At 40.7% G+C, this 26,191-nt stretch overlaps 1 protein-coding gene across 4 annotated transcripts in view; it reads left to right on the forward strand.

The window, feature by feature from the left end:
* The first annotated feature begins 220 nt into the window (after positions 1 to 220).
* Positions 221 to 26,191, forward strand: part of TRAF5 (TNF receptor associated factor 5) — a 41,587-nt gene continuing 15,616 nt past the window's right edge. For 2 of the 4 annotated variants that reach the window (XM_048485634.1, XM_048485714.1), the window contains exons 1-2: positions 221 to 997; positions 22,604 to 22,831. In XM_048485634.1, the coding sequence (XP_048341591.1) occupies positions 22,614 to 22,831 (218 nt within the window). In that variant the 5' untranslated portion in view covers positions 221 to 997; positions 22,604 to 22,613. Of the gene's footprint in view, positions 998 to 22,603; positions 22,832 to 26,191 lie in introns of those variants that run through there. The other 2 variants (XM_048485798.1, XM_048485881.1) reach the window with 2 other exon arrangements.

A 26,191-nucleotide genomic window follows, 5' to 3' on the forward strand; every position in this document is an offset into this window, starting at 1 on the left:
CCTCCATAGTCGTAGGCTCGTAGCGTTTAAACCCCAGAAGTCTTAAGCCCCAAAGCTTTTAGCTTATATTTAAAGTCTGTCTAAGCCTACTGCTGAGGTTAGCAGTTCCAACCCTAATAAAATACTGTGTTGATACCTCAGTGGGCGGTGGGCTAAACTGCAGAGTGAAAGCCAGTCCCCTTCGCTCCCACCCGCTGCCCTCGCGTCCTTAGAAGGCGGCGAGAAACTGAAAGCGGCGGAGCGGAGGAGGAGAACCCAGAAGAGGGTCGCTGGCTGGGGAACCCGGTTGCCTTCCTAGCCCAACCTCCTAGTACAGAGGAGCCTCGGTTTCCCACGCAGTGTTTTGTTTTGTCGAAGGCTTCCGGGCAGGAATTAACTGGCTGTTGTGGGTTTTTCGGGACACCAGACCACGGCCGCACAGTCCGGAAATCCACCCACCCCCACAGCCGCCAGTTTTCCCCGCAGGTTGAAAACGGCAGCAGGAAAAGTTTGCCTCGCCTGCCGGGCGGGAATCCGATGCCTGTAACAGCAAGGAATTTCCTGCCATGTTTCAGTGGCTGTTTTTGCTGGACTCGCCGGTGAATGCCGGATCAGTGGGACCAAGGGGGCGCCAGAAGAGAGCCTGCAGCGCAACGAAGGGCCATTGGGATTTGATGCCGAGCAGACACGCCCGAGATTGAACGGCAGGGCGGCTGAAGGCGTGTCGTGTTTCCTTGCAGACGCTCACGCTTGGAAGGAAAGCAGCCCAGAACAAAGAGCTTGACGCGCGCGGTGGGAACAAGCCGCCTCTCCCGCCCAGCCGTCGGTGGTGGCAGGCGACACCCCACGTGCGCCTCAGGTGGCCACGGTTGCCATTGGCTTGTCTGCGGGCTCAAGGTGCGAGAGAAGAGCCTCTGCCGCTGGTGACTTATCGGAACCTGGAGTGCTGTTATTGAGTGGCTGACGGAAGGCAGCGCGGGGTTTGAATGTCGGAGGGAGGACTTGTAGAGCGCCACAGGTAAGGCAGGTCACTCCCGCCCTTTTTCTGAAAGCATACATTTCGAGCTGCCTGCGCCTGGGCCAAATGTCCTTGTATAGCGGTGGGCAGGCGCTGAAGAGCTGGCTTGCAAGAATGGCTTGCAAGAGGGTTGGAAGAAATGGGCTAAGGGTAGAGCTGTCATTGATTTAGACAAAAATCAAACAGTGTTCTTTTGAAGACGACCTCCTTCTCCTCCTAGTGCAAGAGAGCATGATGGCCCACCCGTTATTCCTTCTTCTTAGTAGCTTCCTGAAGTTGCAGCATGAGCAAGCACTAGAACAGGTTTGCTACTGAAGTAAATGTGAGGATACGCTACTGCCGTTTTGATAAGAGTGCATGTTTGGCTGGGTTCGTATGTGCCAGAGGGTCTCTTGTAAAAGAAATGGGGGAAATGGAAATGCATCACTTCAGCTGTCATAGTTGTGGGGAGGAAAGTCAGAAATGCAGTAAAAGGCTAATCCTCAGCTCTGTGTGTGGGAGGAGGAGAAGGGATGCTCTGTGATAGAATGCACATTGCCATAAGCCATCCACTACAAAAGTTGTCATGCATTCTGTGTAACAGTCATTATATCCAGAAATTGGGTGTGCCGCTTTCTTTCTTTCTTTCTTTCTTTCTTTCTTTCTTTCTTTCTTTCTTTCTTTCTTTCTTTCTTTCTTTTTGGTCCTATGTTGAACAGTGACAATCATTTTCCATGTGTGAGGTTATCATTAAATTCTTGGGTATGGATGGAAAGCTTTATCATGGAGTTTCTTGCTGTGTCAGAAGTTGAAGTATCACTACTGTGTCAGAAGTTGAAGTATCACTAGTTTGGAATCTATTTATATATTTGGAATCTATTTATATATTTGGAATCTGGAAGACATTTGGAATCTATTTATATATTTGATTGTATTTATATAATTATGTTGTGAACCGCCCTGAGCCCTTCAGGGAAGGGCGGTATACAAGTGCAATAAATAAATAAAATAAATAAAAATACAGCACTTTATCAAGAGCAGTTGGCACCTGTAGACAGTGACAATTGCCTTCAGATGACCTTGCAAGTGATTTTGCAAAAGTGGTGGTGTGGCAATGACAAACATGGGGTAAAGTACTAACTTTTTGGGGGGTAGGGCTGCTATTTTAGTTATCTGAAAAGTGCTCATTTAAAAAGTTTTCAAAAGTGAATCCAAGTGAAAGTTTTAAAAAGTTTAAAAAGTGAATCCAAGAATAAAAGAAGAAAAATGCATGCATTTCAATCATATTATGTGTTGAACTGAACATCTATACTAGGTACAGCTCGTTCTAGTGCTTATTTATGCTTCTAAAATGGTTGTTTCTGCTGCTGTTGTGCAGTTTACATGTTGGCTTGGTTCTGCTCACATTTTGTGCTGCCATGAAGTGCTCAAGATGTCATACATGATTCTCCCCACCCCTTATGTTGTACACCGCCCAGAGGCCTTGGGGGATGGGGCGGTATATTAAATTAAATAAATAATAAATAATAATAATTACTTCATACAACCTTGCGATGTAAGTTAAACTGCAAAATGGCTATTGGTTGGCGTCTCCTGAAGACCTTCACAGAAGTTGGAACTGGGACTTCCTTGGCCCTATGGTATGTGACATTTTAACCAACATATTACACTACATTGGGTCTTGCCTCTTTCTAAGTATTAAGAGAAATGACACAAACCCAGAGAGAAACTGATCTCTTTGCTTAATAAAACTAAAACTCATGATGTAGGTGGAATAAATGTTGTATTATGGGTTTTGTGTACCTTTCAAAATGAGATCTGCCAGGAGTTTGATTGTAGATATATTGAGAGAGTATTCAAATATTTATTGTTCATTGTATGTCTTTGTGGTGTACTTATGCTAGGAGATAAGAATTGGTATTTTTTTTCCTAACTAGCCGCAGTTACATTGCAGTGATACGAGAACACAAGAAGGAATGTAGCTGCTCTGGAAATGCACAAGCCATTAATAATACAAGCCCAAAATAGATGATGATGTAAGGGAAAGTATGTAATGTTATTTGTAAATTATACTTGTACATTGAAGCATTATACACAGAACACATCATATGCATATGTTGATTATACTGTTTGTATGTTTGTTTATTTAATGATATAGAATATTATTAGCTGCTCTAAACCCAACTCATTTGGGAATGAGCGGGATAAAATTAAACAAATAAATACATAAATATGACTTTCTGGAGGAAGGCTGCACCGAGTGGGATAGTAATGTATGCAATATTAGCACCTATTTTTAATCTCAGGAGAGCAATGTTACTGCCTACAGGAAACAGGTGCATTCAGCACCTTTTGGAACATATTAGTGGAGCTTGTTAATTTATCGTTCTTCTGATGGTGCTGTTTCAGTTCAGTTTTGAGATTTATTGAATAGTATTGCAATAAAAGCTACTTTTTGCACTTGAAAAGCTCTCAAATTCTTCTGGTAAACTGTTGTTTATGTGAATTGTAGTGTTACAAATTCAGTTCAATTCTATGGATAAATATTCCAGTTCAAGCACGTGCATTTCAATTGTCTTAGGCTGGAATAACTCTGCATAGAATTTCAGTGTTAGTTAGCAACTTTTGCTCATGCACTCATGTGAATGATCTATTGTAATGTTTCAATCTATAACAGTCAGAATTTACAAATAAAATTACAAATTTTCCTGTAACGGTATGATCTGTTTTTTAAAAAAAGGATTAAAATGTGTTTGCAGTTATTTAGTAATTGTTTTAATATTAGTATGTAAATTATCTTGAAGTCCAGTAGATGGAGAGGCAGTCCTAAAATCATCTAAATACAGTTTTGAACCAGTATTAACTTTAGCATCCACACTTTTGTGAAAGCAGGATGTAATATCTTCAGTTTTGCAATATACTCAGATTGTCAGCCATTTTAACATACGAACAAACCTTGGAGAATTTGGAAAGGGCATCTCACAGATTGGTATGCCGTCTATTGAATAGTGTTTTATAATTACTTAGACAAGTGGAAGCATTGCTTACGTTACAGTGTGAGTTGCAATGTTGCAAGAACTGTCTCTGTTTCCTAATCCATCTGTGCATTAAGATGCCTTTTGTATCTGTACATTTTAATAGACCTTTATTAGTTCATTCCCAACTTTTGCTTTATTTAAACCTATCATTTTATAATTTTTTAATTATACAATTTTTAGAATGTGAACATAAGAATGCATTTATAATGCATGTAGTTGTTACAACTAGAATACCTGTAAAGAATGATAATTTAAAAAGAAAGCCCTCGTAATCTTTGGTACCAAATACTCAAGATGAAGCTACAGCCCTGCAGGAAACTGGTGTAAAATTGGTTAGGGGGGAGGGATCAAAATCTTGGAAGATGCTTTGTGCTCTCCCTGTCTGATCTTGTTTCAAGCCAAATTAGCAAAAACATGGCAAACAGATGCATACTGAGTTTACATTGTCACATGCTTTTTAGCATGTGCTTTTAAAAATAATGAGAGTTCTGCAGTACTTTAAAGACTTAACAACATTTTATTCCTGCACTACTTTTCTTGGACTGGAGTCCACTTCTTTGGATTCATTGTTTTGATTCTTTACTAGGCAGATGTCAGGCCTGCACCATTCTCAGTCTGGCAGTTTGCACGTCCGCACCAAGGCCACAGCTGACCCAGCCATTATCATCCCCGAGGCAAAGGAGACCTCCCCCTGCTCACATGTAACTAGTTAATAGAGCTTAAATGTTCACTCTTCGCTGCCTTCCTCTGAAGGAGTGAACCGCCTGTCTGTAAACAATGCTTCTGTTCCCACCATCCTTTATAATGCTGATATTATGGGAATGTGAGGGTGGGGGGATTATGGATTGAATCATACTGTAACTTACAGGTATATGCCAGAGAGCCAAACTTTAGATTCGACTGTCTGAGTCTTGGGCTGACACGGTTCCAATAAAGCTCTTGTAGCCTTCTTGAGTCTGGTTTGATGACCAGAGTAACAGACCCTAACAGCAGACCACTGTCTTAAATAGGAGGTACAGAATTCTGAGAGGCCAAGGGCTAACTGCTGGGTTTTCGAGGCACCCTTTCATTTTCACTGTTCCCTGTGCCGGTGGTCTGGATCCACACAAGAGTTTCCATCAGTGCAAAGATTCCCTCCTGCAGAATGAAACTTCTTCACCTCCTCCTCCCATGGCAGCTTGAAATGCCGCCAGTGTACTCACAATAGCACTATCCAAAGCAATACCACTTTTTCTCAGTTTACATATTTTTAACATATATTTGATATCAGGATTTAACATGGTAGTATGTTAAAAGGTTTATATTGCAGAAATTGAAAGACCAAAAAAAAAAAACCCTATCAGATTCCCCAGCAAAGTATGCAAATAAGATTCTGCCAATGTTTAGTGGTTTTTGAACATTAATATCGTGGACATGGGAAGAGTGGGAGGAAATTGCCTATCAGGAACCTGAGTTAAAATATTTCATGTGGCTATTGACTGTGGCCATAACTTCAAGGCCCGGCCCCCAAGCCAGGCTGTCAGCCAAGCTGTTGCCCTGGCTGGAGCTCAGTGGAAGAGGAAATTTTGTCCTGAGTGACTTGCAATTAAATTTAACAATCAGAGCAGATCCTTCTGCTGAAATCAATAGAGCAAAAAAATTGCAAAAAAAATACTCCTAGGTCTAGGGTTTCATTTTTACTGTTATAGCTACATTGGAAGAAAAAAGATATGATGAAAAAGATTGATATTGTTTTAATTGTATTATCTATTTTCACTGAGTGTATTTTTTAATTGTTAGCCACCCTGAGTTTGACAGCAGTCAAGAAAGGGGTATATTTAAATCTAATAAAATCTAATAAAAAACCCTCAAAACACCCTCAGAAAACAGAATGCGTTCAAGGCAAGGCATCAAGCCACAGCTGGGTGAGTACTCTATCCATAAGAAACTAAAGGTATAAACATTTCCAATCTAATAGCCTCAACTCCCAGGGACAGAAGGCAGAAAGAAACAACCTCAGACAGCTCTTTAGCAGGATGCATGTGTAACAGAGACTGCTTTACAGCAAAGATAAGAAGGAGCTAGATTCAGAGGGACTATACTGGTACTCCCATTTGCAGTTTTAACAGAAGTTTAACTATTTGTGAGCCAATACAGAACTTGTCAAACTATATTAGACTGTTGTGAAAGTAATTTGCCTTCACATATGCACACCAGGGGTGGAGACTTCTTGGTTTCCTGTGCCCCCCCCCCCCCCACTTCTGTTTACCTCAGGCTGACTGGCCCAAAATCACATAGTGTGCTTCATTGCTGTAGGAATTTGAACTCTGGTCTCTTCAGTCTTAGACCAACATCTGGACAGTCACTCAGTATGAATCTCAAAATGCATCTCAGAATCCATATTAAATACTGGCTTCTCAGATACCCTGATCTGAAAATAAAGGACCATTTTTTTGGTTGGATTAGGGCAGTGATGGCGAACCTTTTCAAGACCGAGTGCCCAAATTGCAACCCAAAACTCACTTATTTATCTCAAAGTGCCAACATGGCTGAGGTTTTAGTTTAGAAAAAACGGTTGGCTCCGAGGCGTGCATTACTCGAGAGTAAGCTTGGTGGTGGTGGCTTTGCTTTGAAGCAACTGTGCAACTCTTCCAACGGGTGAATCATGACCCTAGGAGGGTTTACTCAGAAGCAAGCCCCATTGCCAGCAACCAAACTTACTCCCAGGTAAAGGATCATGCTTTAGTTCTTCGCATAACAATCAGTGGGCTTTAACAGCACTTAACAGAATTACCTACACTGCTTCCCCAAAACTAGGTCTTAGGTTTAATGCTATTAATCGAGCCCAGTGGCCCAGGCCAGCCTAGATGTGTTGGGGGCGGGGGGGGGGGGACTCTGTTTGCGCGTGCCCACAGAGAGGGTGAGTGCCACCTCTGGCACCTTTGCCATAGGTTCGCCACCACTGGATTAGGGTCTAGGACAGCAGAATCACATCAGGTTTTCATATTTGGGGAATCAATGTATGAACACACAGAGACAAAAAAAATGGCTAAAGAGACAAATATTACTGTCTCTACCTCTTCTTTTTCTCTAAAGCTGCCAGTCCCAGGATAGCAAAATCCCCTTAACTTCCAGTACATTGTAAGTTTCTGTGAGAAATGAGTTCCAGGAATTCACAGTGAGTCCAAGATGAGACTGTTTGGACTTCCTGGCTCTGACTGAGTTGTGGGGGAGGCTTCTGAGAAAGGTGACAAAATCAGATTGTATGCTGAGTGGAGGCTTTCCTCATGCCTAGAGCAGGCTGGTAAGCTAAGAAACAGTCAGGGAAAAGTATCAAAACATTATCAACCCACCTGGCTGCTTGATAGTAATTAGATTTTGTACTCTGGAAGTTGCTAATGAAATTACCTTGATAATCTAAAGTGAATGCCTAAAGTGAATGCCTGCAAGCCCCTTTGGCAATGGCTAGGTAAACAGGTGTCCCTTCAATTAAATAATCTCCCGCCCACTTATTAGCATAGTCTAAGGAGAGCCTTGACCTCACCTTCTCCAAAGCAAGCATTTCTATCTAAGGCAAATTTAGCCAGGATGGAGTCAAGGCAGACAGCACACATTTAGGTAGGAAGGAATCCTCAGTCATGCTCCCTTACACATGTAGCTAAAGATTAAAAGAAGAGGGAGGTGTTTCTTTTTCTAAGGCAGGTACACAAGGACACAAGATCCCATCTGTGCAGGCAAATATCTGATCCATTACTTACATCATATAGTTTCAGAGAGGTCACCATGATGGCTTTAATACAACACCTACATTTGAATCCACTAGCACATTAGATACCTCCTAGGAATTTATCTTGCTACAAAGACAAACAGGACTGACTGAACTTGAGAACCTGACAACCTGAGCAGCTTCATGGTGCTACCTGGCAGCCTATGGGGCATTGTTACTGCTGGGAAATCCTGGGGGACTGACAATCCAGAGTGGGCATGCCCCACCAGGAAATCTGGGGTGGGAGGCTTAAGCTCCACTGTTCCCTCTTAGTTTATGCCCCTGGTGCACACTTTCTTTTTATGACCAATGGCTGAAATGGTTGGCAGTTGTAATAGAAACCACTCCTTTCTTCGGGAATCTAATGTCGTACATTATCTGTGCTTGCTGATCATGACTTTTTTGCATCTTATTTCTGTAAGATAGTACATATTTTATCCCTGGTGTAGTACATGAAATTAAAATACAGTGAAATAGAATAGAGATATACAAAACAAAAAGAGCAAAGTGTTCTTGCTTGAGACAATAACATTGGGAATTCCAGACTATAATTCAAAATAAATATCTGCTCCATTTTCCCCCTAATGTAAAAGCCCCAGATTTCAATACTTTTGAACATTAATGAACAGAATCTCAAGGTTCCTTCAATTATGCTTCTGGGGAAAGGTCAGTAATAAAGATGTAAGTGCTAGATCTGAAGTATATGTTTTACATATTGGCTGGCAATAAATAATAACCGCTCTTCCATTTCCTTAGTGGGTGGTAGAAAAAGGTAAGTATCTCCTGGAATTTTCTTAAGCACTAAAGAGCTAAATATAAGTTATTTAATTATGATACTGTGACTGAATCCGCTACATGAAATAATTTTGCATATAAGACTTTTAGGTTCACGCAGCTCCTACAGCAATCTCTGTCAAACTGCTGAAAAGATTAAACAGATCTCATCACAGTTCTATGCAGAACAAAATAAATGAAACATGAGGAATGTTCTTAACTCATATGTCGCTGGTTTCCATTTTCTTGGATTCTCATTATAAGTTTTATATTTCTTAGAAATTGGTAAATGGATAAATTATGTAAAATATTTTAATGTATGTTGTTAGTAGCTTAGACAGATTGTCTTTTAAAAATCATAAAACACATAGATTGGATTCAACCAACTTTGCTGATGGTTCAAGAAGAAGGGTGCTTTTTGACCAACAAAATAGGCTAAAATGAGGATTATGGAACTGTCATGGACAAAACCCATTTGGGACAGGTGCTGTAATAAAGAGAGGAATGAACCAAGATGGCTTTTATATCCCACTTTTCTCTACCTTCAAGGAGTCTCAAAGCAGCTTATAATCACCTTCCCTTCCTCTCCCCACAACAGGCACCTTGTGAGGTAAGTGGGTTTGAGAGAGGTCCAAACGTAGGCTTCCTCTGCCACTTTGCTCTTGATAGTTTATTTGGTGAATGGCCCTGTGAAGTGTTTATCAATTATGAGAGACCTTGATACAAATTCTTGACTGGAAATCATTTTACCACACCAGGACTGCTGCTTTCTGTTTCTGTTCTTCTTTCTTCTGTATTACATAACTCTCCAGCTTTTCCCCATCCCCAGAACTCAAGGACACTAATAATCCAAGAGTTTTGCTCATCATGTGTTGCTCTGCTGTCTGCTTAGACAACTACGAACTGTTGGGACACCTACAAACTTGGAGGGAGAGCTGGTATTAGAACAATTTATTTTTGTTTCTGTAAATTGAAAAGAACATTTCCTTATCTGTTTACAGAGTGTACATATATAGCAGATTGCAGAAGTTATGTAGTTGAAGAACATAAAAATAGAGATTTATAAGATCATGGACACAGTGAATGATCCTCCTAGTTATATGCTAGATTCCCATGTTGCTGAACAAATTGCCCCTAGTACCAATCAAGTAACAATGATATAATACATGACAAGCAGCCCTATGCAAAGAGCAAAACAGTGGCACTCTTATGCGGTTCCCTGGGCCCAATATGCAGATGTAATAAAAATAAAAGGCATGAAAGGTGCAGCGAGCATAGATCATGTTCAGATTTAATTTTAATCGACTATTCAAGAGGGGGAGTGTATATTTTTTAAATGTCATCTGTTAGTATCTAAGATTTTTTTTAATTCTGCAGATTTTGATTAAATTTTCACATTTAGTTATGCCACAATTTAATTTAAAACATTTAATGCCAACTTCCACTCTATCAAGGATCCCAAACTGGTACACATAAAACATCTGAACAATTGAAAACAACATTTAGAATTATATAATGAGTCAATAATCATACAGTGATTTCAGGGTCTCCAATTATAACACTACAGTACATTAAGTTTGAACTTTGATAGTAAAGAATATGCTTCATCAAATAACAAAGATGCTGGTTGTGTATATGCATGGATAGATTACAGTGAGAGAGGAGGAAATTAGTTTTAAAGACACAACAAACGTCCATGACCCAATCAACAGTTCATATTGATGCCAGTGGAACTAAAATCGGCCTAGTTAGTACATATAATACCCACATAGAGAATATTTAATTTTGAGGACCTGAAAGCACAGTTTGGACCAAGAAATATAGTGCTGGGTTTATAAATGGACTACTCCAGTTTCACGTTTTCCATCTTGTGAAAAGCAGCCTGATAAAAACTGCTTGTTTTGGTTTCTCCATATCTATTAAGGCATATTTAATGATTTAACAGTGTTGCTTACCTGTGTTCTGCCTTCCCCTTGTTATACTGCATCTAACATTATTTTAATATGATATTGAAAAGATAAATGGAAATCCTTATCTGATTGTGGAAAATGTTGTGAAATATTGTTCTGATAATACTGCGTCCATGCTGTATCTAGAGGGTTAGCCGTATTAGTTTGTTGCAGGTGAAATAATTGTTTTTGATTCCTTAAAATTCTGACCTACAAAAAGTAATTGCTCTTGTCAGGTTTAGGTACACTTCATTCTACTTTGCTAACTTATCAAGCATGCAAGAGACTCATACGCTGTTGCATGCTTGTTTACTGTTTGACAAGAGCTTGTTTTTGTCTGTGTATTGCAATGTAATATAATCACTTGTTAGTTGGAAGATCAGCCTTCCAGCCTTTTTGTAGTACCTATACCCGTGGTGGCGAACCTTTGGCACTCCAGATGTTATGGACTACAATTCCCATCAGCCCCTGCCAGCATGGCCAATTGGCCATGCTGGCAGGGGCTGATGGGAATTGTAGTCCATAACATCTGGAGTGCCAAAGGTTCGCCACCACTGACCTATACACTCATACACAAACCTTCTAATCTTTGAAGCTTTGTGTATATCTCTTGGCCTACTGAATTCAATCTCTGATGAAGCAGGCTCTCACCCCAGGGGCGTAATGCCCATTGGGCAAGGTGGGCAGCTGCCCAGGGCACCACCTTGGGGGGGGGCATCAAAATGCAGGGTTTGTTTTTGGGTATTTTTAGTGGTTTTCCATTTTTGGTTCAGGGGGGCCAAAGTTATGGACCCTCAAAAGGGTACCCCCCCATCTCCTATTAGCTCCCATTGGAAACAATGGGGGATGGGGCACCCCCTTTGGGAGTCCATAACTTTGGACTCCCTGAACCAAACCTCACCAAACTTGGGGGGTAGCATAAGGACAGTCTCCTGATGATACACTGAAATGTTGGTGCCGCTAGCCTAAAAACTGCGCCCCCTGCAGGCACCAATGTCCTGGTGCAAAATAAATTTGGTCGTGATGGAGTGGCTGCCCATGGGGGGGCGGGGTATCTAACTCAGGTTTTGCCCAGGGCTACAGTTTGCCTCGTTACGCCCCTGTCTCACCCACAATTTTTTGCTTCAATAAATTCATTTGTCTTCAAGGTTGAATCCATAACCCTGTGTTCTCACCACTAGCTTTTCTGACCTTGTCAGAGACAGCCAGTTATATAGATTGGGAATTTATTTATTATTTATTTATTATTTGAATTTATAAACCGCCCAATCCCCAAGGGGCTCTGGGCGGTGTACAACACTATGTATGCAAGACATAACAAGGGTCACGATAGTGACCAAATACACTAAAATCCATTAAAACAATTAAAACCATTTAAGCAGCGGACAGAAACAATAACAATAGTAATGATGGTGATGGCGTCCCGTAGCCCAATTCCTTTAAACTGCCCCCCAAAAAAGAGAGGGAGTGGCCAAACTCTTCCTTAAAATAGCAATAAATATACAAATAAAGTATAAAATAGTGAACAAAAGCCCAAGGAGCGAAGCAAAGGGGGGACGGGGGGGAATAAGAAATGCACAATACAGCGTCAGTACATAGAAGGACTTGACATTGGACTGTTGTGTCAGGTGGAGCCCTATGTCTCTTGTACCTTTTAGGCCTACTTTCCCCTGTGTCCTGCCAGTGACTCTTTAGGAAGAGTAAGGGATAAGCTCTGCCAGGCATGCAGCTATCACACTATATTCACGCAAAGTATATTCACACTATATTGGATTTTCTTAGGTGCTTAAATTTTGCCAGCAATTTTTTCCATTTTCATCCGCATTGATACAATCTGTTTCCCATCTACAAACAAAACCAAATCCTATCTTGTTTCCTTCCTGCTTCCTTTCTGCAAGACACTGATAGCAGTAGGATACATTTATGAGTAAACAATGCATATACATATTTGCTGGCTTTTAATTTGTCCTGATTCCTTTCCCCCCCCTCCCGCACTTCCCCAAAAAGAGGAAGGGAAGAGCAGGAGTCTAAAGGTGAATCACAGCAGAGGTTCCTCTGAATGAGGAATGGTTAGAGAAACATTCTGGCCCCTTCCACATATGCAGAATAATGCACTTTTAATCCACTTTCACAATTGTTTGCAAGTGGATTTTGCTATTCCACACCGTAAAATCCAGCTGCAAAACACATTGAAAGTGGGCAAATGTGCCGCTGTGGCCCTGAGCCAATTCCAGGAGATGCATTGCCTCTCCTGAATATGATTGTAAATTGTACCCAGGGTTGGCCCCATTGCACTGTTTTTTTATCTGTGTGAGTAATTTATGTGTATACTGTAGACATAAGCAGCATATTTGAGGGTAGTTTATTGTTTAAAATGTATTTTTGGCAACAATTGCTCAGCTGTAATGTATATGATAACACAATCCTATGTAAGAGTTAAGTGTTTCAAATATATTTGGGTGCTGTGTGGTTTCCGGGCTGTATGGCCGTGTTCTAGCAGCATTCTCTCCTGACGTTTCACCTGCATCTGTGGCTGGCATCTTCAGAGGATCGTGTTTCAAATATAAATTTTAATACTATATCCAAATACACTGCTAGTCCTGGGAATATATGAGACTGGTTCTACCCAGATAATACTTTCTGGCATTTATACTTGTTCAGGTCTGAAGACTTGTACTTTGTGTGTGGGTGTGGGTGCTCTGCCTCAGCAATTGAGAACTCTTGGCACAATAAATCACTCCCTCTTGCAGAATTAAAAATTCAACCATATCTTGATATCTGAATAGTGCATTGGTAATTAGGATACCTTGGCTACGTGCTATATTTAGTCTTTCCTCTAATTAAAGTACTACAACATTTTCAGTTCTTTTACAAGTGTGAAATTCCTCAGTTCCTTTATAATTCAGCTGTTAGCGTAAAACCTTGGATTTTTAAATGCTGCATGTTTTCACCCCTCAGTATTATAAAGGTAAGCCTTTGGTGATCCTTAAATTTATTTTAAAAGTTTTATAATGAATTAAATTTAACAAAAAGAAACAAATATCCAGATATTGGCTCACTAACTGAACAAAAAGGCTGCATAAAAGCAAAAATTACTAATAATGAAGAAGAGAATAGGTGTTTATATTAATGTGTTCTCTGTATTTAAATAAATGCTGAACACAATACAAACTACTGTGGGAAAGCTTTAACGAGGAGCTATTAATTTTAAAAATGTAGCTGCAGCATTTACTGCTTTTTTGAGAGCTGTGGCATTCTTTATGGGTACATGTGTTAGAATTTTTTCTTCTCCTGGAGGTTTTTAAATTATTGAGACTTATTTAATTATGAAAAGGAAATGATCAGCTGTTTGAATATCACATGTAATAGGAGAACACACTAATTAGTATTGATAATTAGGAAAACAGTACAAATTAATAAGTACGCCGAATCAAATAAAGGCAAAAGAGTGCAGCATATAACATACTTATCTGCTTTTTAGTATATTTAAAACACTGTGCTAAATCAGAAGTATTAGTTAGAATGCATCTTCACTATAGCACTTGATTTTAATTTATATTGGAAAAGTACAATGTCTAAAGTTTTAATGATATCTCGCTTTCAAAAAAAGGGAATTATCAATAGTTTATTGTTCTGTAAAACAGTGAAAACATTTGAATTCACCTTAGGAAATTCATTGTTTCTACTCTTAAATGCTTGTGAATTCTTGCTGTTTCTCCTGTGGATCTCTAGGCAAACTGCAGATCAAAAACACTAAGGCCCCTTCCGCACATGCAGAATAATTCACTTTCAATCCATTTCAATACACTTTGCAGTTGTGTGGAATAGCAAAATTCACTTGCAAACAATTGTGAAAGTGGATTGAAAGTGTATTGTTTGCATGGCAGTTACAGAGAACTGAGGCCAGAAGGAAGGTGTGGGGAAAACTTCACGTGGATGGTCTGTTGCCTCTGTTTTCTGAGCAAGTTGTGAGAGCTACAACAGCTGGTCATATTCCTGTGGAACTACACTGTTCATTTATTACTTATTTACTTCATTTCCACCCCACTTTTCTCTCAAATGGAAGACCAAAGTGGCTTACAACACTTTTCTCCATTCATTCCTCACAATCCTATGAGATAGATTAGGCTGAGTGTATGTAACTGGCCCCAATGTCACTTAGCAAGTTTCCATGGCAGAATGGGAGGTGTACACACAGAAGATGGATACAGATGACCTGATGTAGAATAAGAGCCTTCCTCCTTACCATTCAGAATGACTCTGTCATTGTCTCCCGTCCTTCACAAGACCAATTGCGGCAGATGTAAAGCGCTGTATTTCTTTAATAACCACAGCAGTTTGAGCGGCAATAGTTCTTTGAAAGCATTTGATACTTGCTGGAGATGTTTCTACTGCCAGACAAAACTGCTACCACCAACCTCTCCCAGAAAACTTTATGAAGGGAATTTGGTCAGGGCCACAACCTGACATTGTTGCAGTTTGGAGAGTGAATTGGCTGTGAATTGGCTGTCTTGTTGTAGCCTCTACCATAAAGTCATTGTTGGCACTAAGATGCTTTCCCAATTAGAGTGTTGGGATAGCACTAGATAGAAGGGCTATTGGAAAAAATATTACTGACAGCTTGTCTAGATATCATCCCAAAGTCTTCTTTGTGAAGAGATACCATCTTTCTGGCATAATATGCACAAATAAGCCCCATGTGACAAGACATGACATTGTGTCATAAGAAACTTCTCACGTAATGAGCTTCTCCACTCCCAGTACCAACAATTATTAATGTAACATGTGAATTGAGAGGTTTATTAGATGAGGAAGCTTCATTATGTAGTGTTTATGTGCAGAAATTTCAGTACAGGTTTGGAAAGTGAGCACAGGGGAGTCCCTGCTGCTAATTTAAAAAAAACTCTGTTTTAAAAATGTGGAATTCTGTATCTTTTATGCTCTGTTGACTTATTAGTGGTTTTTATACTTCTTACAGTGTTGTCTTTATGTTCTGTTTTTATGCCTTTGTGCTTTTACCTGATGATCCTTACATTTTCACTTGTTGCTATTGCTTTTATTGTTTCATGTTTGATTTTTAGATTGTCTGCTTTTAATTGTTATGTTTGTATGTGACTCATTCTCTGGTATGTTGCTGTATGTTTTTATTTTTAGTTCAAAGGTTGTAAATCATCTTGTGCTTGGAAAATGCAAGGACTTTGTATTTTAAATAAATAACAGTAAAATAAATCCCATCTATCTAAACTTATAAAAGCTAATCCCCAATATCCCACCTGATTCTCAAAAAATTTTTTCATGTTCTAGTGTAAGTGAGCAGTAGATGTGGAGTAGAAAAAAAATATTTTCAAATGGAAAATTTCCCATGCCACATATATAATATAGTATGTTTATTCGTAGTTGTCAGGGCCTATGTGCTGCAAATCAATCACCTTAGAGTGGCTAAATGTGGGATATGAAACCTGGAAAAACCCCAAAGTTTTGTGCATGTTTTTTGCTTTCTTTTGCTAAAATTATTTAGATTTTCTTAATATTATTTACATTATTTATTTACATCTGAAAACTTTCCAATTCCATTTTTTCTGGAAAACCTATATAATGGTAGAATCAGAAAGGTGGCTTTGAATATAAAATGAAGATCCAATCTATGCAGATCTAATCTTATTTAACTATCACAGTCTGGGATCACCAGGACAAGAAGATTATTTCCCCCATTAGTATCCATGTTAGCCATTTTTACTTTCATCTATAGGAAGCCTACTAGCAAGAGAAGACTCACCTGCTCTATTCAACTTCTTGCCTCAAAGGCAAGCTGCCTGAAAGGCAGGGACTAAAAATGATGCCAAAAATATTGACTGCGGGATGACAAAGTGATTTTGGCAGCAAATTTATATTGGTATTTATATTTATATTATGTTCATGCCCTTATTTTCTCCCCAAAGTGATTCAAAGTGACTTACAACATTTTTCTATACTCCATTTTTTTTCACCATTTTATCCAAACATCACCAGTTCTGTAAGATACGTTAGACAAGGAGAGTGTGATTGGTGGGCAGAAAGTCTAACCCGGGATTTCAGGTACCACCTGCTCTGGATGTGGTTACACTCTTCTTGAAGGAATAGGTCTGTAGTTTGAGGATGCTCTTGGATCCAGCCTACTGCTAGATAAGCAAGGTCATAGCTGTAGCCAACTTCAACTGGTTAGCCAATTGCACGCCCAGGTTGCATCTTCTGAAATTAGGCAGGTGCAATCTAGGAGATGGCCTCTGTGGCCATGACATCAAAGTTCTGGAACTTTCTCACTTGGGAGATTTGTCTGTTTTCTTCTGTTGACTTCTACCAGAAGAATTTGGCATTCCCAAAGTGATCCCTCCTTCCTAACCAATGTTGTAATTGCTGGTTTTGTGTCTTATAGACATTTTAACTCTGTTTTTAATTGTTTTAATGATGTGTTTGGGGGGAGCATTTTTAAATTGTTTTAAATGCGGTTTCATGAACTGTGTTCCAAATTGCTAACTGTCTTTGTGGCCCTGGTGAAGTCAGAAAGGCTAGATATGAATTTTGTAAATAAATACATAAAATAAGATCAGTTAGCTTCCATGGATTTCAACCTGGTTAGATTTTTTTTTGTCCTTCTTAATTAGGCTTTGTTTATCCCACTCTGCCCATCTATCTTTTTTTCTACATTTGAACCCCTTGAGAGGCTAGAACCTCTCTCACCATTATGTGTAACCACTTCATCTACTCCAGTCTCTTACACAGGGACTTACTCCTGAAAGATTTCCAATAGGTCTCTGAGCCACAAGCCCTTCCCCGCCCATTTTGTGATTTTGCTTCATAAAGGTCTGTAGAGTGATTTTTTACTCTCTGTGCATCAAATGAAGTGAGGCCTAATTCATGAAATCTTATTCTGGAATAAACACAGTCTTCAAGGTGATACTTGACTTCTGATATGTTTTGCAAAGGAAACAGTAACAGTTGTCATAGAGTTAAAATTACCTTTTTTGGCCTGAGGTTTTCCATCCATGCTCAACTAAATAGTTCCTGAGTTCTCAATGTCAGCCTTGACATTTTACCAAGACAGTGAAAAGTCCTGTTTTTTAAAAATGCGTTGCTACTGTACAAAAGTAAAATGTCACATGCTGTGGTTTGGGTTTGAAGCAGGAAACTTACAGTGGTACAAGAGAACAGAGTTCACTTCCTGCACCACATATTTCATCTCTGTGTCCTTCAAAGACAACCAAAGGAAACTGACAAAGAAATGTGCATTAATTTGAAGATGTGTGTAGGTGTAGCAATTAAGAAGGCAATTTCTGCTCATAACTAACAATTCTCCAAGAGGAAGAATTTTGAGCTTGTTAGAACAGAAAGGGCATTGGTATGATAATCTATATATATAAAAATCTAACAGTGTGTTTGTCCCTGATGGTCTCCCTCAGAAGCTGCTGGACAGATCACCCCCAAATTTTCACATGACGTCCCTCCCTGTTGCGGGCAGGTAATCGGACCCTCACATTTCCGAAAGTCCATACCTGAGCCAGGTAAAACGTCTTTTTCCTGGTGCACCAGGCCATGAAGCTGGCTCTGTTTAATTGTCACCCTTAGAATGTTCGTGCAGCATGTCTGTGGCCTGAGGGCTTGGTCTGAGGGCTTAGAACGTTCGTGCAGATGGGCAGAGATGAGCAGTGAAAACAGTAAATAGGTAATACTGTTAGGTAATATGAGTGGAAATGAAGCACATACACACTTTGCCGTGTGAGATGTCAGGTGGGGTTCCCCATCCCCCCCCACGCAGGTAACTTTCACTCTCTGTGCCTCACCCACTGCTACCACACAACACGCATCCAGCTCATCCTCACACACCTCACTCTGCTCTCCCTCACATCCAACCACCACTTACCTACTTCCTCACCCATATTCACCACAGCTCTCTTTTACTAAAGCTGAGGCTGGAGTTCTTTTCTTGGCTAAGAGAAATCCCACGGGGTGAGAGACAAATAACCAACACTACTGGCTCTGCTTCTTTTGCATGTGGCCCTTTAAGAACCCAGGGAGCTGGCCTCAATCTGAGTGCCTCACCACCCTGCCTCTGCTGCCTGACTGGGATAGCCTGTTTGCCCCAGTTCTGCTTTACCCAAGCCAGGACTGTGCGTGTCAACCAGCCTCATGGACAGCGGGATTCACACTCTGGACAGTTCCATTGTGGAATGGAAAGGGTTACCTAATACTAAAAAAAAAAAAACAGCACCATATAATGATGTGCATTGAAAAGGGAAAGAGGGATTCCATTTGACCACCCCAAAAGGCTATGCTGGGGATCATTGGACCTGCATGGACATCTGTGTGGGTTGTGGACTGTGATGAGAAGGACAATTGCCACGGCAACGCGTGGCCAGGCCCGCTACTATTGAATAATAACTATGGAGTGGAGCAAGAAGTACTTGGATCTTAAGTCTCCAGATCATCTTGAGGTAAAAGAAATTTAACCACCCCTGAACTTTTCCAAGATCCTTAGGACTCGTGGAACTGGGTAGTTTGCAAAAACCTCCACCTCCACCTGGCTCTACAATGTACCTCGGCAAGCTAAGGTAAAGGAATTGACATGGAGAAATAACAGGAGGGGGTGGTAAATCCATCACCCTCTACAATTCCTCACATTAGCAAGCTTTTTCCTATGACACAGCAAGTGGGAGTGAGTCATAAGCACCACTGGGAAGGGGGGGAGCAGAAATATTAGTAACCAAGTAGTACAAATGAATTGACAGCATGTCTGAAGAGGAACTTGCTATTTTTCTGATTCAGTATTCCAGTAGACCACCAGATATTCTGAATGCTTGCTATTTTGCCAGTCCTTCACCTGTAAGGACATGCCACCCATGCTGATCCCACATGAACCAGTGTGGAATAGTGCTTAAGTACAGTGGATTCTAATATGGAGAAATGGGTTTGATTCCCTTTCCCTCCATATGAGCAGCAAATTCTCATCTGGTGAACCAGGTTTGTTTCCCTACTCCTGAACATGAAGCCTGCTGGGTGGCCTTGGGTTAGTCACAGTTCTCTCAGAAATCTCTCAGCCCCACCTGTTTCATGAGATATCTGTTGTGGGGAGAGGAAGGGAACATGGAAGAATACCATGAAAATTGATGGATAAGTATATTAAATTGGCACATGGGGCACTCAACATGTCCCGATTGGATGGTGAGAGACTGAGTAATTATTTAATATACTGTATATACTCTTGACATTGAAGGGCAGCTTCTCACAGCTGGAGCCTGCAGAACTTGTTCTCCCACATTTTATGGCATTTCACCACCATTGCCGGGTTTTATGGCTAAATATCTGAGTAATTTAATCAATCCACATCTCCGTAGATATTTTATGCTTGCTTGGCTTAATGTGCTACCGACTGCCCAAACAAGAGGCAGATATCATGGCATCCCACAGGAGAACAGGACTTGTTCCTGCGCAGCGGGCCTACCCGAAACAACTGAAAACGTGCTCCTTCATTGTAAAGATTTGGCAGTCTATCGGTTGCTTTTTCTCGAGGCCATCTTGAAGAAATTTTCAGTGAGATCAGACAAGGAAATAGTTTCATACTTGCTTAGTGACCATCATCCCCACACTACTGAATCAGTTGCCAGGTTTTTAACAAAGGCACTTGGATCAAGGGTGAAACCTTTGTGTAAATTTTAGTCAATTGGTTTTAACATAATTTGCATTTTACCACTTTTTATATGCCATTAAAGGTATTGTATTTGTATTTGTATATACTCATGTATAAGCCGTCTTTTTCAGCATATTTTTAATGCTGAAAAAGCCCCCCTTGGCTTATATTCGGGTCAGCTTATACTCGAGTATATATGGTATTTATATACAACTGTATGTGCCCTAATCTGTGCTGACAACCTCACACCAGCTATAGCTGAAGCTCTATTTGTGTAACCCAGGGTCCATTAAGGGGAGCTAAAGAACTCAGATTTTCCATATAAGGAAGAAAAGGCTCCATTTCCTCAGAATTGTTAAGAGGCCTGTAGCCAGTCAACTTCACAGAATTCAGTTGTTTGCATATTTCAGGTATGAGAATGTTTGTATTAATTGTTGAGAAGGGGATATTGTGTTTATATTGATTGACTATTAGTTTGTATTTTGGTTTCCTATTATAAAATGTTATAATGGGTGCTATATAAACATTATTTTCCTCAGAATTGTTAAGAGGCCTGTAGCTGGAGCCAGTCAAATTCACAGAGTTCAGTTGTTATGAACTGTATTTGCATATTTCAGGGCTACCCTTGAAGGCTTGACGATAAGGAGAGAGGGCTCAGCAAAGAACAGCAAAGCTGCAAGTCCATCAACAGTGCCACAGGACTCTGTTAGTCTGTTTTGCATAGCAGGCCAGAACTATTATATGTTGATTATTGTTTATTGGTTTGCCATATTTAATTGTTATACTGCACACTATTGTTTTTGAAACAGAAAACAGATTTAAAGTTTCTTTTGTTGTAAGTCTGGTGAATGTTAAGGGTCACAAGGTGGGATCACACTGTCAAAGACTTGAACTCCTTTTCCATTTCTGATAATATCCCTCTTAAAATCTAAGTTGGGTTACATTTGGACATACAGATGATGACGAGGAATCCAGTTTTGAAGGATTTTAACTCTTGTGTTTTAGCTTGGTTGCTGATTGAGCTAAGGTTTTTGTACTTTTAAAGTTATTGTTGATACCATATTGTTTTTGTTGACCCTCTTTTCCACTTACAGAGCTACTTTGCTGTTTTTCTTTGGCCGTTTCTGCACGGCCCCCCAGGCGCCTCCACGCCGGCAAGAATTCTGCCGGCGTGGAGGCGGAGGCCGTTTGCATGCAAGCATGCGGACGGCCTCTGGAGAGGCCGGCAGATGGCTTCTTCCCCCCTCCCCGTCCGACTCACCTTGTCCCCGTCGCCAACCTGCTGGCCGTCGAAGCCCCGCCCACGCTGCCCTCCGACCTCCAGGGGTCGGAGGACAGCGTGGGCGGGGCTTCGACGGCCAGCAGGCCAACGACGGGAACAAGGTGAGTCGGACGGGGAAGGGAAACAGCGTGTTCCCGGCGGTGCTGTTCGCACCGCGCCGCTGGGAACACGCTGTTGAGGGAAAAACAACCCTTTAAAGGGTTGTTTTTCAGGGCGGCTTGACGCCGCCCTGGGGGAGGGGGAGCGATGCCAGGGCAGCGCTGCTGCTTAGCAGCAGCGCCGCCTGTGCGAATGGCTCCCTGGGAACGGCGTTTTTACCGTTCCCAGGGCGCCATAAACAGGCCATGCGGAAATGGCCTTTGAAATAAATATTCAAAAACATTTAACCTACTGATGCCTCAATTAATGTAATTTTATTGGTATCTATTTTTATTTTTGAATTTTACCAGTAGCTGCTGCATTTCCCACCCTAGGTTTATACTCGAGTCAATAAGTTTTCCCAGTTTTTTGTGGTAAAATTAGGTGCCTCGGCTTATATTCGGGTCGGCTTATACTCGAGTGTATACGGTAACTGTTAGAACCATAACTTAGAGCACAAGTGCTTCAAGCTTTGTCTAAGAACATAAAATGTCCTTGGTTGGTCAGAACCATGGCCTCTCTTGTGCATTGGAAAATTCACCAACAGGGCATGAGGAAGTAGCCATAACCTACTATTAGTATCCAGCAATCAGAAGACCACTAATATTAGATAATTTCTACCATGAATTTGCCCAATCTTTTAAAAAAGTAATCTGAGGTAGTAAATATCAAAACAAGTTTTGGTGGCAGTTTGAACTGGATCAATCACAGACCTTTTGGGAAAGTATTGAAAAATGTTGCTTTTTAGAAACTACAAATAATCTTTTCTACGGGAAATTGTCTTTCGTTGTAGAATCAGCAGAGTTGAAAATGTGTGTGTTAATTGTTTTTAGCTATTCTGCTGATTGTTCATCATAGTCCCTGACCTTGACAATAACTTGTGTTCTTCAGTAACTGAAATTATATTTGCATAAGAAATCTGTGTTGAAGCTTTCAGTGAAAAACATTCCAATATAACTCAGCATTTTAAATTATACTGAATATTATGTTTTGGAAGCATTCGTACCTAACTAGTATCTTCCTGTGCTTGTGTTTTATAGGTGAGTGTCCATGGCCTCTGAAGACCTTGCTGGCCACTTGCTGAATCCATTCACTCGCCAAAATTCTACCAGTGCTGTTTCTCTGGACTTTGAGCCTGAAGTTGACTATAAGTTTGTAGAAAGCTTAGAGGAACGATATAAGTGTGCCCACTGCCATCTAGTCCTTCATAATCCACACCAGACAGGATGTGGACACAGGTTTTGCCAGCATTGCATTACCTCTTTGAAGTAAGAATTATTTTCCCAAGTACTTATATTTATTCAGCTGTCTTATCTCAGCCCCAACCCCTGCCATGTTGTCTAGTGGTATTGATTTGTGAAGGAACACTACTGTGAATGGAGCTCTGGTTCCATTATGCTTTCTCTTCAGAAGCCACCGCATATCACTGAAGCCTTGAAAATGCCTTCACAAGTGATGGGAGAGTTGCTTTCTGTAGTTTGAATCCTACCAGTCTTTCCTCTTCCTTTTACCTCATCTTCCCCCCTCACTGCAGTTCCTGTCCATATGGTGTTTATTTAAGCAATTCCCACCATCCCCAGCATAAGCTTTTTCAATGGTTGCTATGACTCATTTCCTCTGTCTTTCACCAGCATAATATCTGGTGAGGTCCATCCCTACATTTGTAATGTTGCCCCCCTCCTTTGCAAATATTTTAAATTCTGATTAGTTTTCAGTTTTGTTGGCCTTTACTGTTACGTTTGATTGTGTGTTTTAAAACTGAGATTTTTAAATTATATTTTGGGAGCCATTTGATGTTCCTGATCTTTAAAAAGATATGGTGTACTTGCTGTGTATTAATAAAGAAACTGCTCTTAAAATTCAAAATATAATCTCAATAAATGTGATCATTTAATTTCTTGTGGAAGTGAAAAGTAGAATCCATACCAAATTAATCATTTTAAGTCCCATTATATTTCAGTGGGAGAGATAAACTGCATGTGCTTGAATCTTCCATTAAAATAAATGGGAGTTGGATATGCCTAACAGTAACAGCATTGTGTTCATGATTTGATTATGCATGTGCACCATTTTTTCCAGTCTTTTTTGGATTTGAGTTTATTGAACCCAGATTTTTTTCACAAAAGCCAAAAAAAACCCCAAAACCTTACTGGTAAATGGGTTATTATTATTACTATTTGGCCTTTTTCTGGAAATCTGAATATTTTCAACTTAATTGCAGTCTATGGGGAATTTTTTCAAGGCTTAGATGGCTGTTTTCCAAGGTGGAGGCACTAAACTTGCAGCATAGCTGCAGGTGACTGTCCTTAGAAGAACCCCCAAGTTTAGTGAGGTTTGAGTCAGAGAGTCAAAGGGAGGTGCCCCAATGCTGCAAATTTTGTGCCTCTACCTTGAAAAACATCTCTCAGAGCCCCACAAAGATCTCTCATTGAATGCAATTAGAGCAAAACAGTTACTCATCTCTCCCATTGTCAGTGGTGGGAACTTTTTCCTACAGATGCTCAGGTGTACTATTGGTTCATTAAAGTCTATAGGAATTTTTTTGGGGGGGGGGTGGACTCTGGAGGGCTGTTTTTCAAGGCAGAGGCACCAAATTTGCACTATAGCTTTAGGTGACTGTCCATATAAGAATCTCCAAGTGTAGTAAAATTTGGGCCAGGGGACAACTAAAGGGGATGCCTCATTTTCTATTGGTAACAATTGAAAACTCCAATAGAAGATGAGCACCCCCTTTGGGGGACCATAAAATTGGACCCCTTGACCCTCACCAAACTGGGTGGTTCTTCTAAGGATAGTCACCTGAAGCTATGCTTCAAATTTGATGCCTCTACCTTGAAAACACTCTCCTTCCTCAGAGCTTCCATGGAATTCATTTGGAGCCAAACAGTTATGCAGGCCCCATCCTCTCATTTTCCCCATACATTTGATGTCAGTTTGGCTGCTTATGTGAGCAGAAATCAGCATGTTATCAGTTGCTAGCAGTTTTTTGGCTGTAGAGAAATGTAGATTAACATATGATTATTACAATACTTCAAAATGACAGGGGTGAAATTATGAACATTTAAAATATGACTGAATGTGCATAGCTGTGACTTCATTGTAGAGGTGCAGTAGATACAAAAATGAAACTTGATTCTCTCCTGAAAGCATCCTATGACTTATGACTCATGTGAGTTTCACAGTATATTTGATTAAATGCAACTTTATTTCCTTCCTAAAATGTTGGTCTAGGGGGTTTCACTTGAGTCTCCAAAGAGAAACTGACATGTAGGCAATGTTCCAGTGACATTAAGAGCATTTTAAAATTCATATTAATTAGAAAAGAATATAACAGGCTTTGATGAATTACTTTATTTGCCTCCTTTATTGTATTCTGAAATTGGCATGATTTAGAAGCTGTACTTCCTACATTTGTCGGTAACATTCCGCATAATTTCGAGTATATCTTTTCCCCCATTGTACACTGATTGTAGAATTTGTAGATGGACTTCTAAATGATGAAAGTTATTACTTTTGAACAATTAAGCTCCTTGCCAAGGATGTAGGTAAATGGGGATTCCTGGGTTTAACCCCCCCCCCCCCAATTACATGTCTGACACTCTGCCCCCCATTTGTGGGGGTTTTTTTGTATTTTAAAGTGTTTTTTTCAGTTTTTGGCCTGCAGGGAATGCAGGTTTTAGGCTAGCTGCACCGAAATTTCAGTGTATCTTTAGGAGACTCTCCTGATGATACCACCCCGGTTTGGTGAAGTTTGGCTCAGGAGGTCCAAAGGAAGCTAATAGGAGATGGGGGCTACACCTTTGAGGGTCCATAACTTTGGACCCCCTGAACCAAACTTCACCAAACCAGGGTGGTATCATCAGGAGAGTCTCCTAAAGATACCCTGAAAGTTTGGTGCTGCTAGCTTAACAATTGCACCCCTGACAGCAGGCACCCTTCAAATTCCCCAGATTCGCCTTTCAAATCCACCCTCTTCGGCATGGATTTAAAGGGAGAATCTGAGGTCCCCAGTTTAAACATTGAAAGTGATGCTGTTTCAGAGTGGGGGATAATCCACTCCAAAACAGCATCACTTTTAATGTTGTTTTAACTGGGGACCCCAGATTCTCCCTTTAAGGTGGATTTAAAAGGAGAATCTGGGCTCCCTAGTTTAAACACCATTGAAAATGATGCTGTTTGGGGGTGGATTCCAGCATTACAGCGGTTGCTGGGGGGGGGGGGGCGCAAAACTCAGATTTTGCACTGGGTTCCATTTTCCCTAGCTAGCTACACCTCTGCCCAGAGGGGAGGGCAGAAGGCACTGCCAGCTGCCGGCTGGGAGCCCAACCGGTGCGAGGGGGCGGGCAGGGCAGGGGAGTCTGCAGTCCCTGGCCTTGGAGAGCTGCTTTTATAAGCACTGAGGCCAGGGGTGGAGCTTGGGAAGACATGGGTGGGGTTGAGGCCCACCTCCTGCCCCCCCCCCCCCATTAAAAAATCTGTTCCTACATCCCTGCTGCTTGCTATGTTTTGGCCTTTCATCCAAGCTTTGTTATTTCATTCTCTTTGGCAGTTTCCCTTTAGCTGCCTCTGTTGAATTGTTAACTTGACAGCAGAGTTTCTATTTAAAGAGATACCACAAGTATAATTAG

Source organism: Sphaerodactylus townsendi, linkage group LG01, assembly GCF_021028975.2.
Source record: "Sphaerodactylus townsendi isolate TG3544 linkage group LG01, MPM_Stown_v2.3, whole genome shotgun sequence".
Lineage (NCBI taxonomy): Eukaryota > Metazoa > Chordata > Lepidosauria > Squamata > Sphaerodactylidae > Sphaerodactylus > Sphaerodactylus townsendi.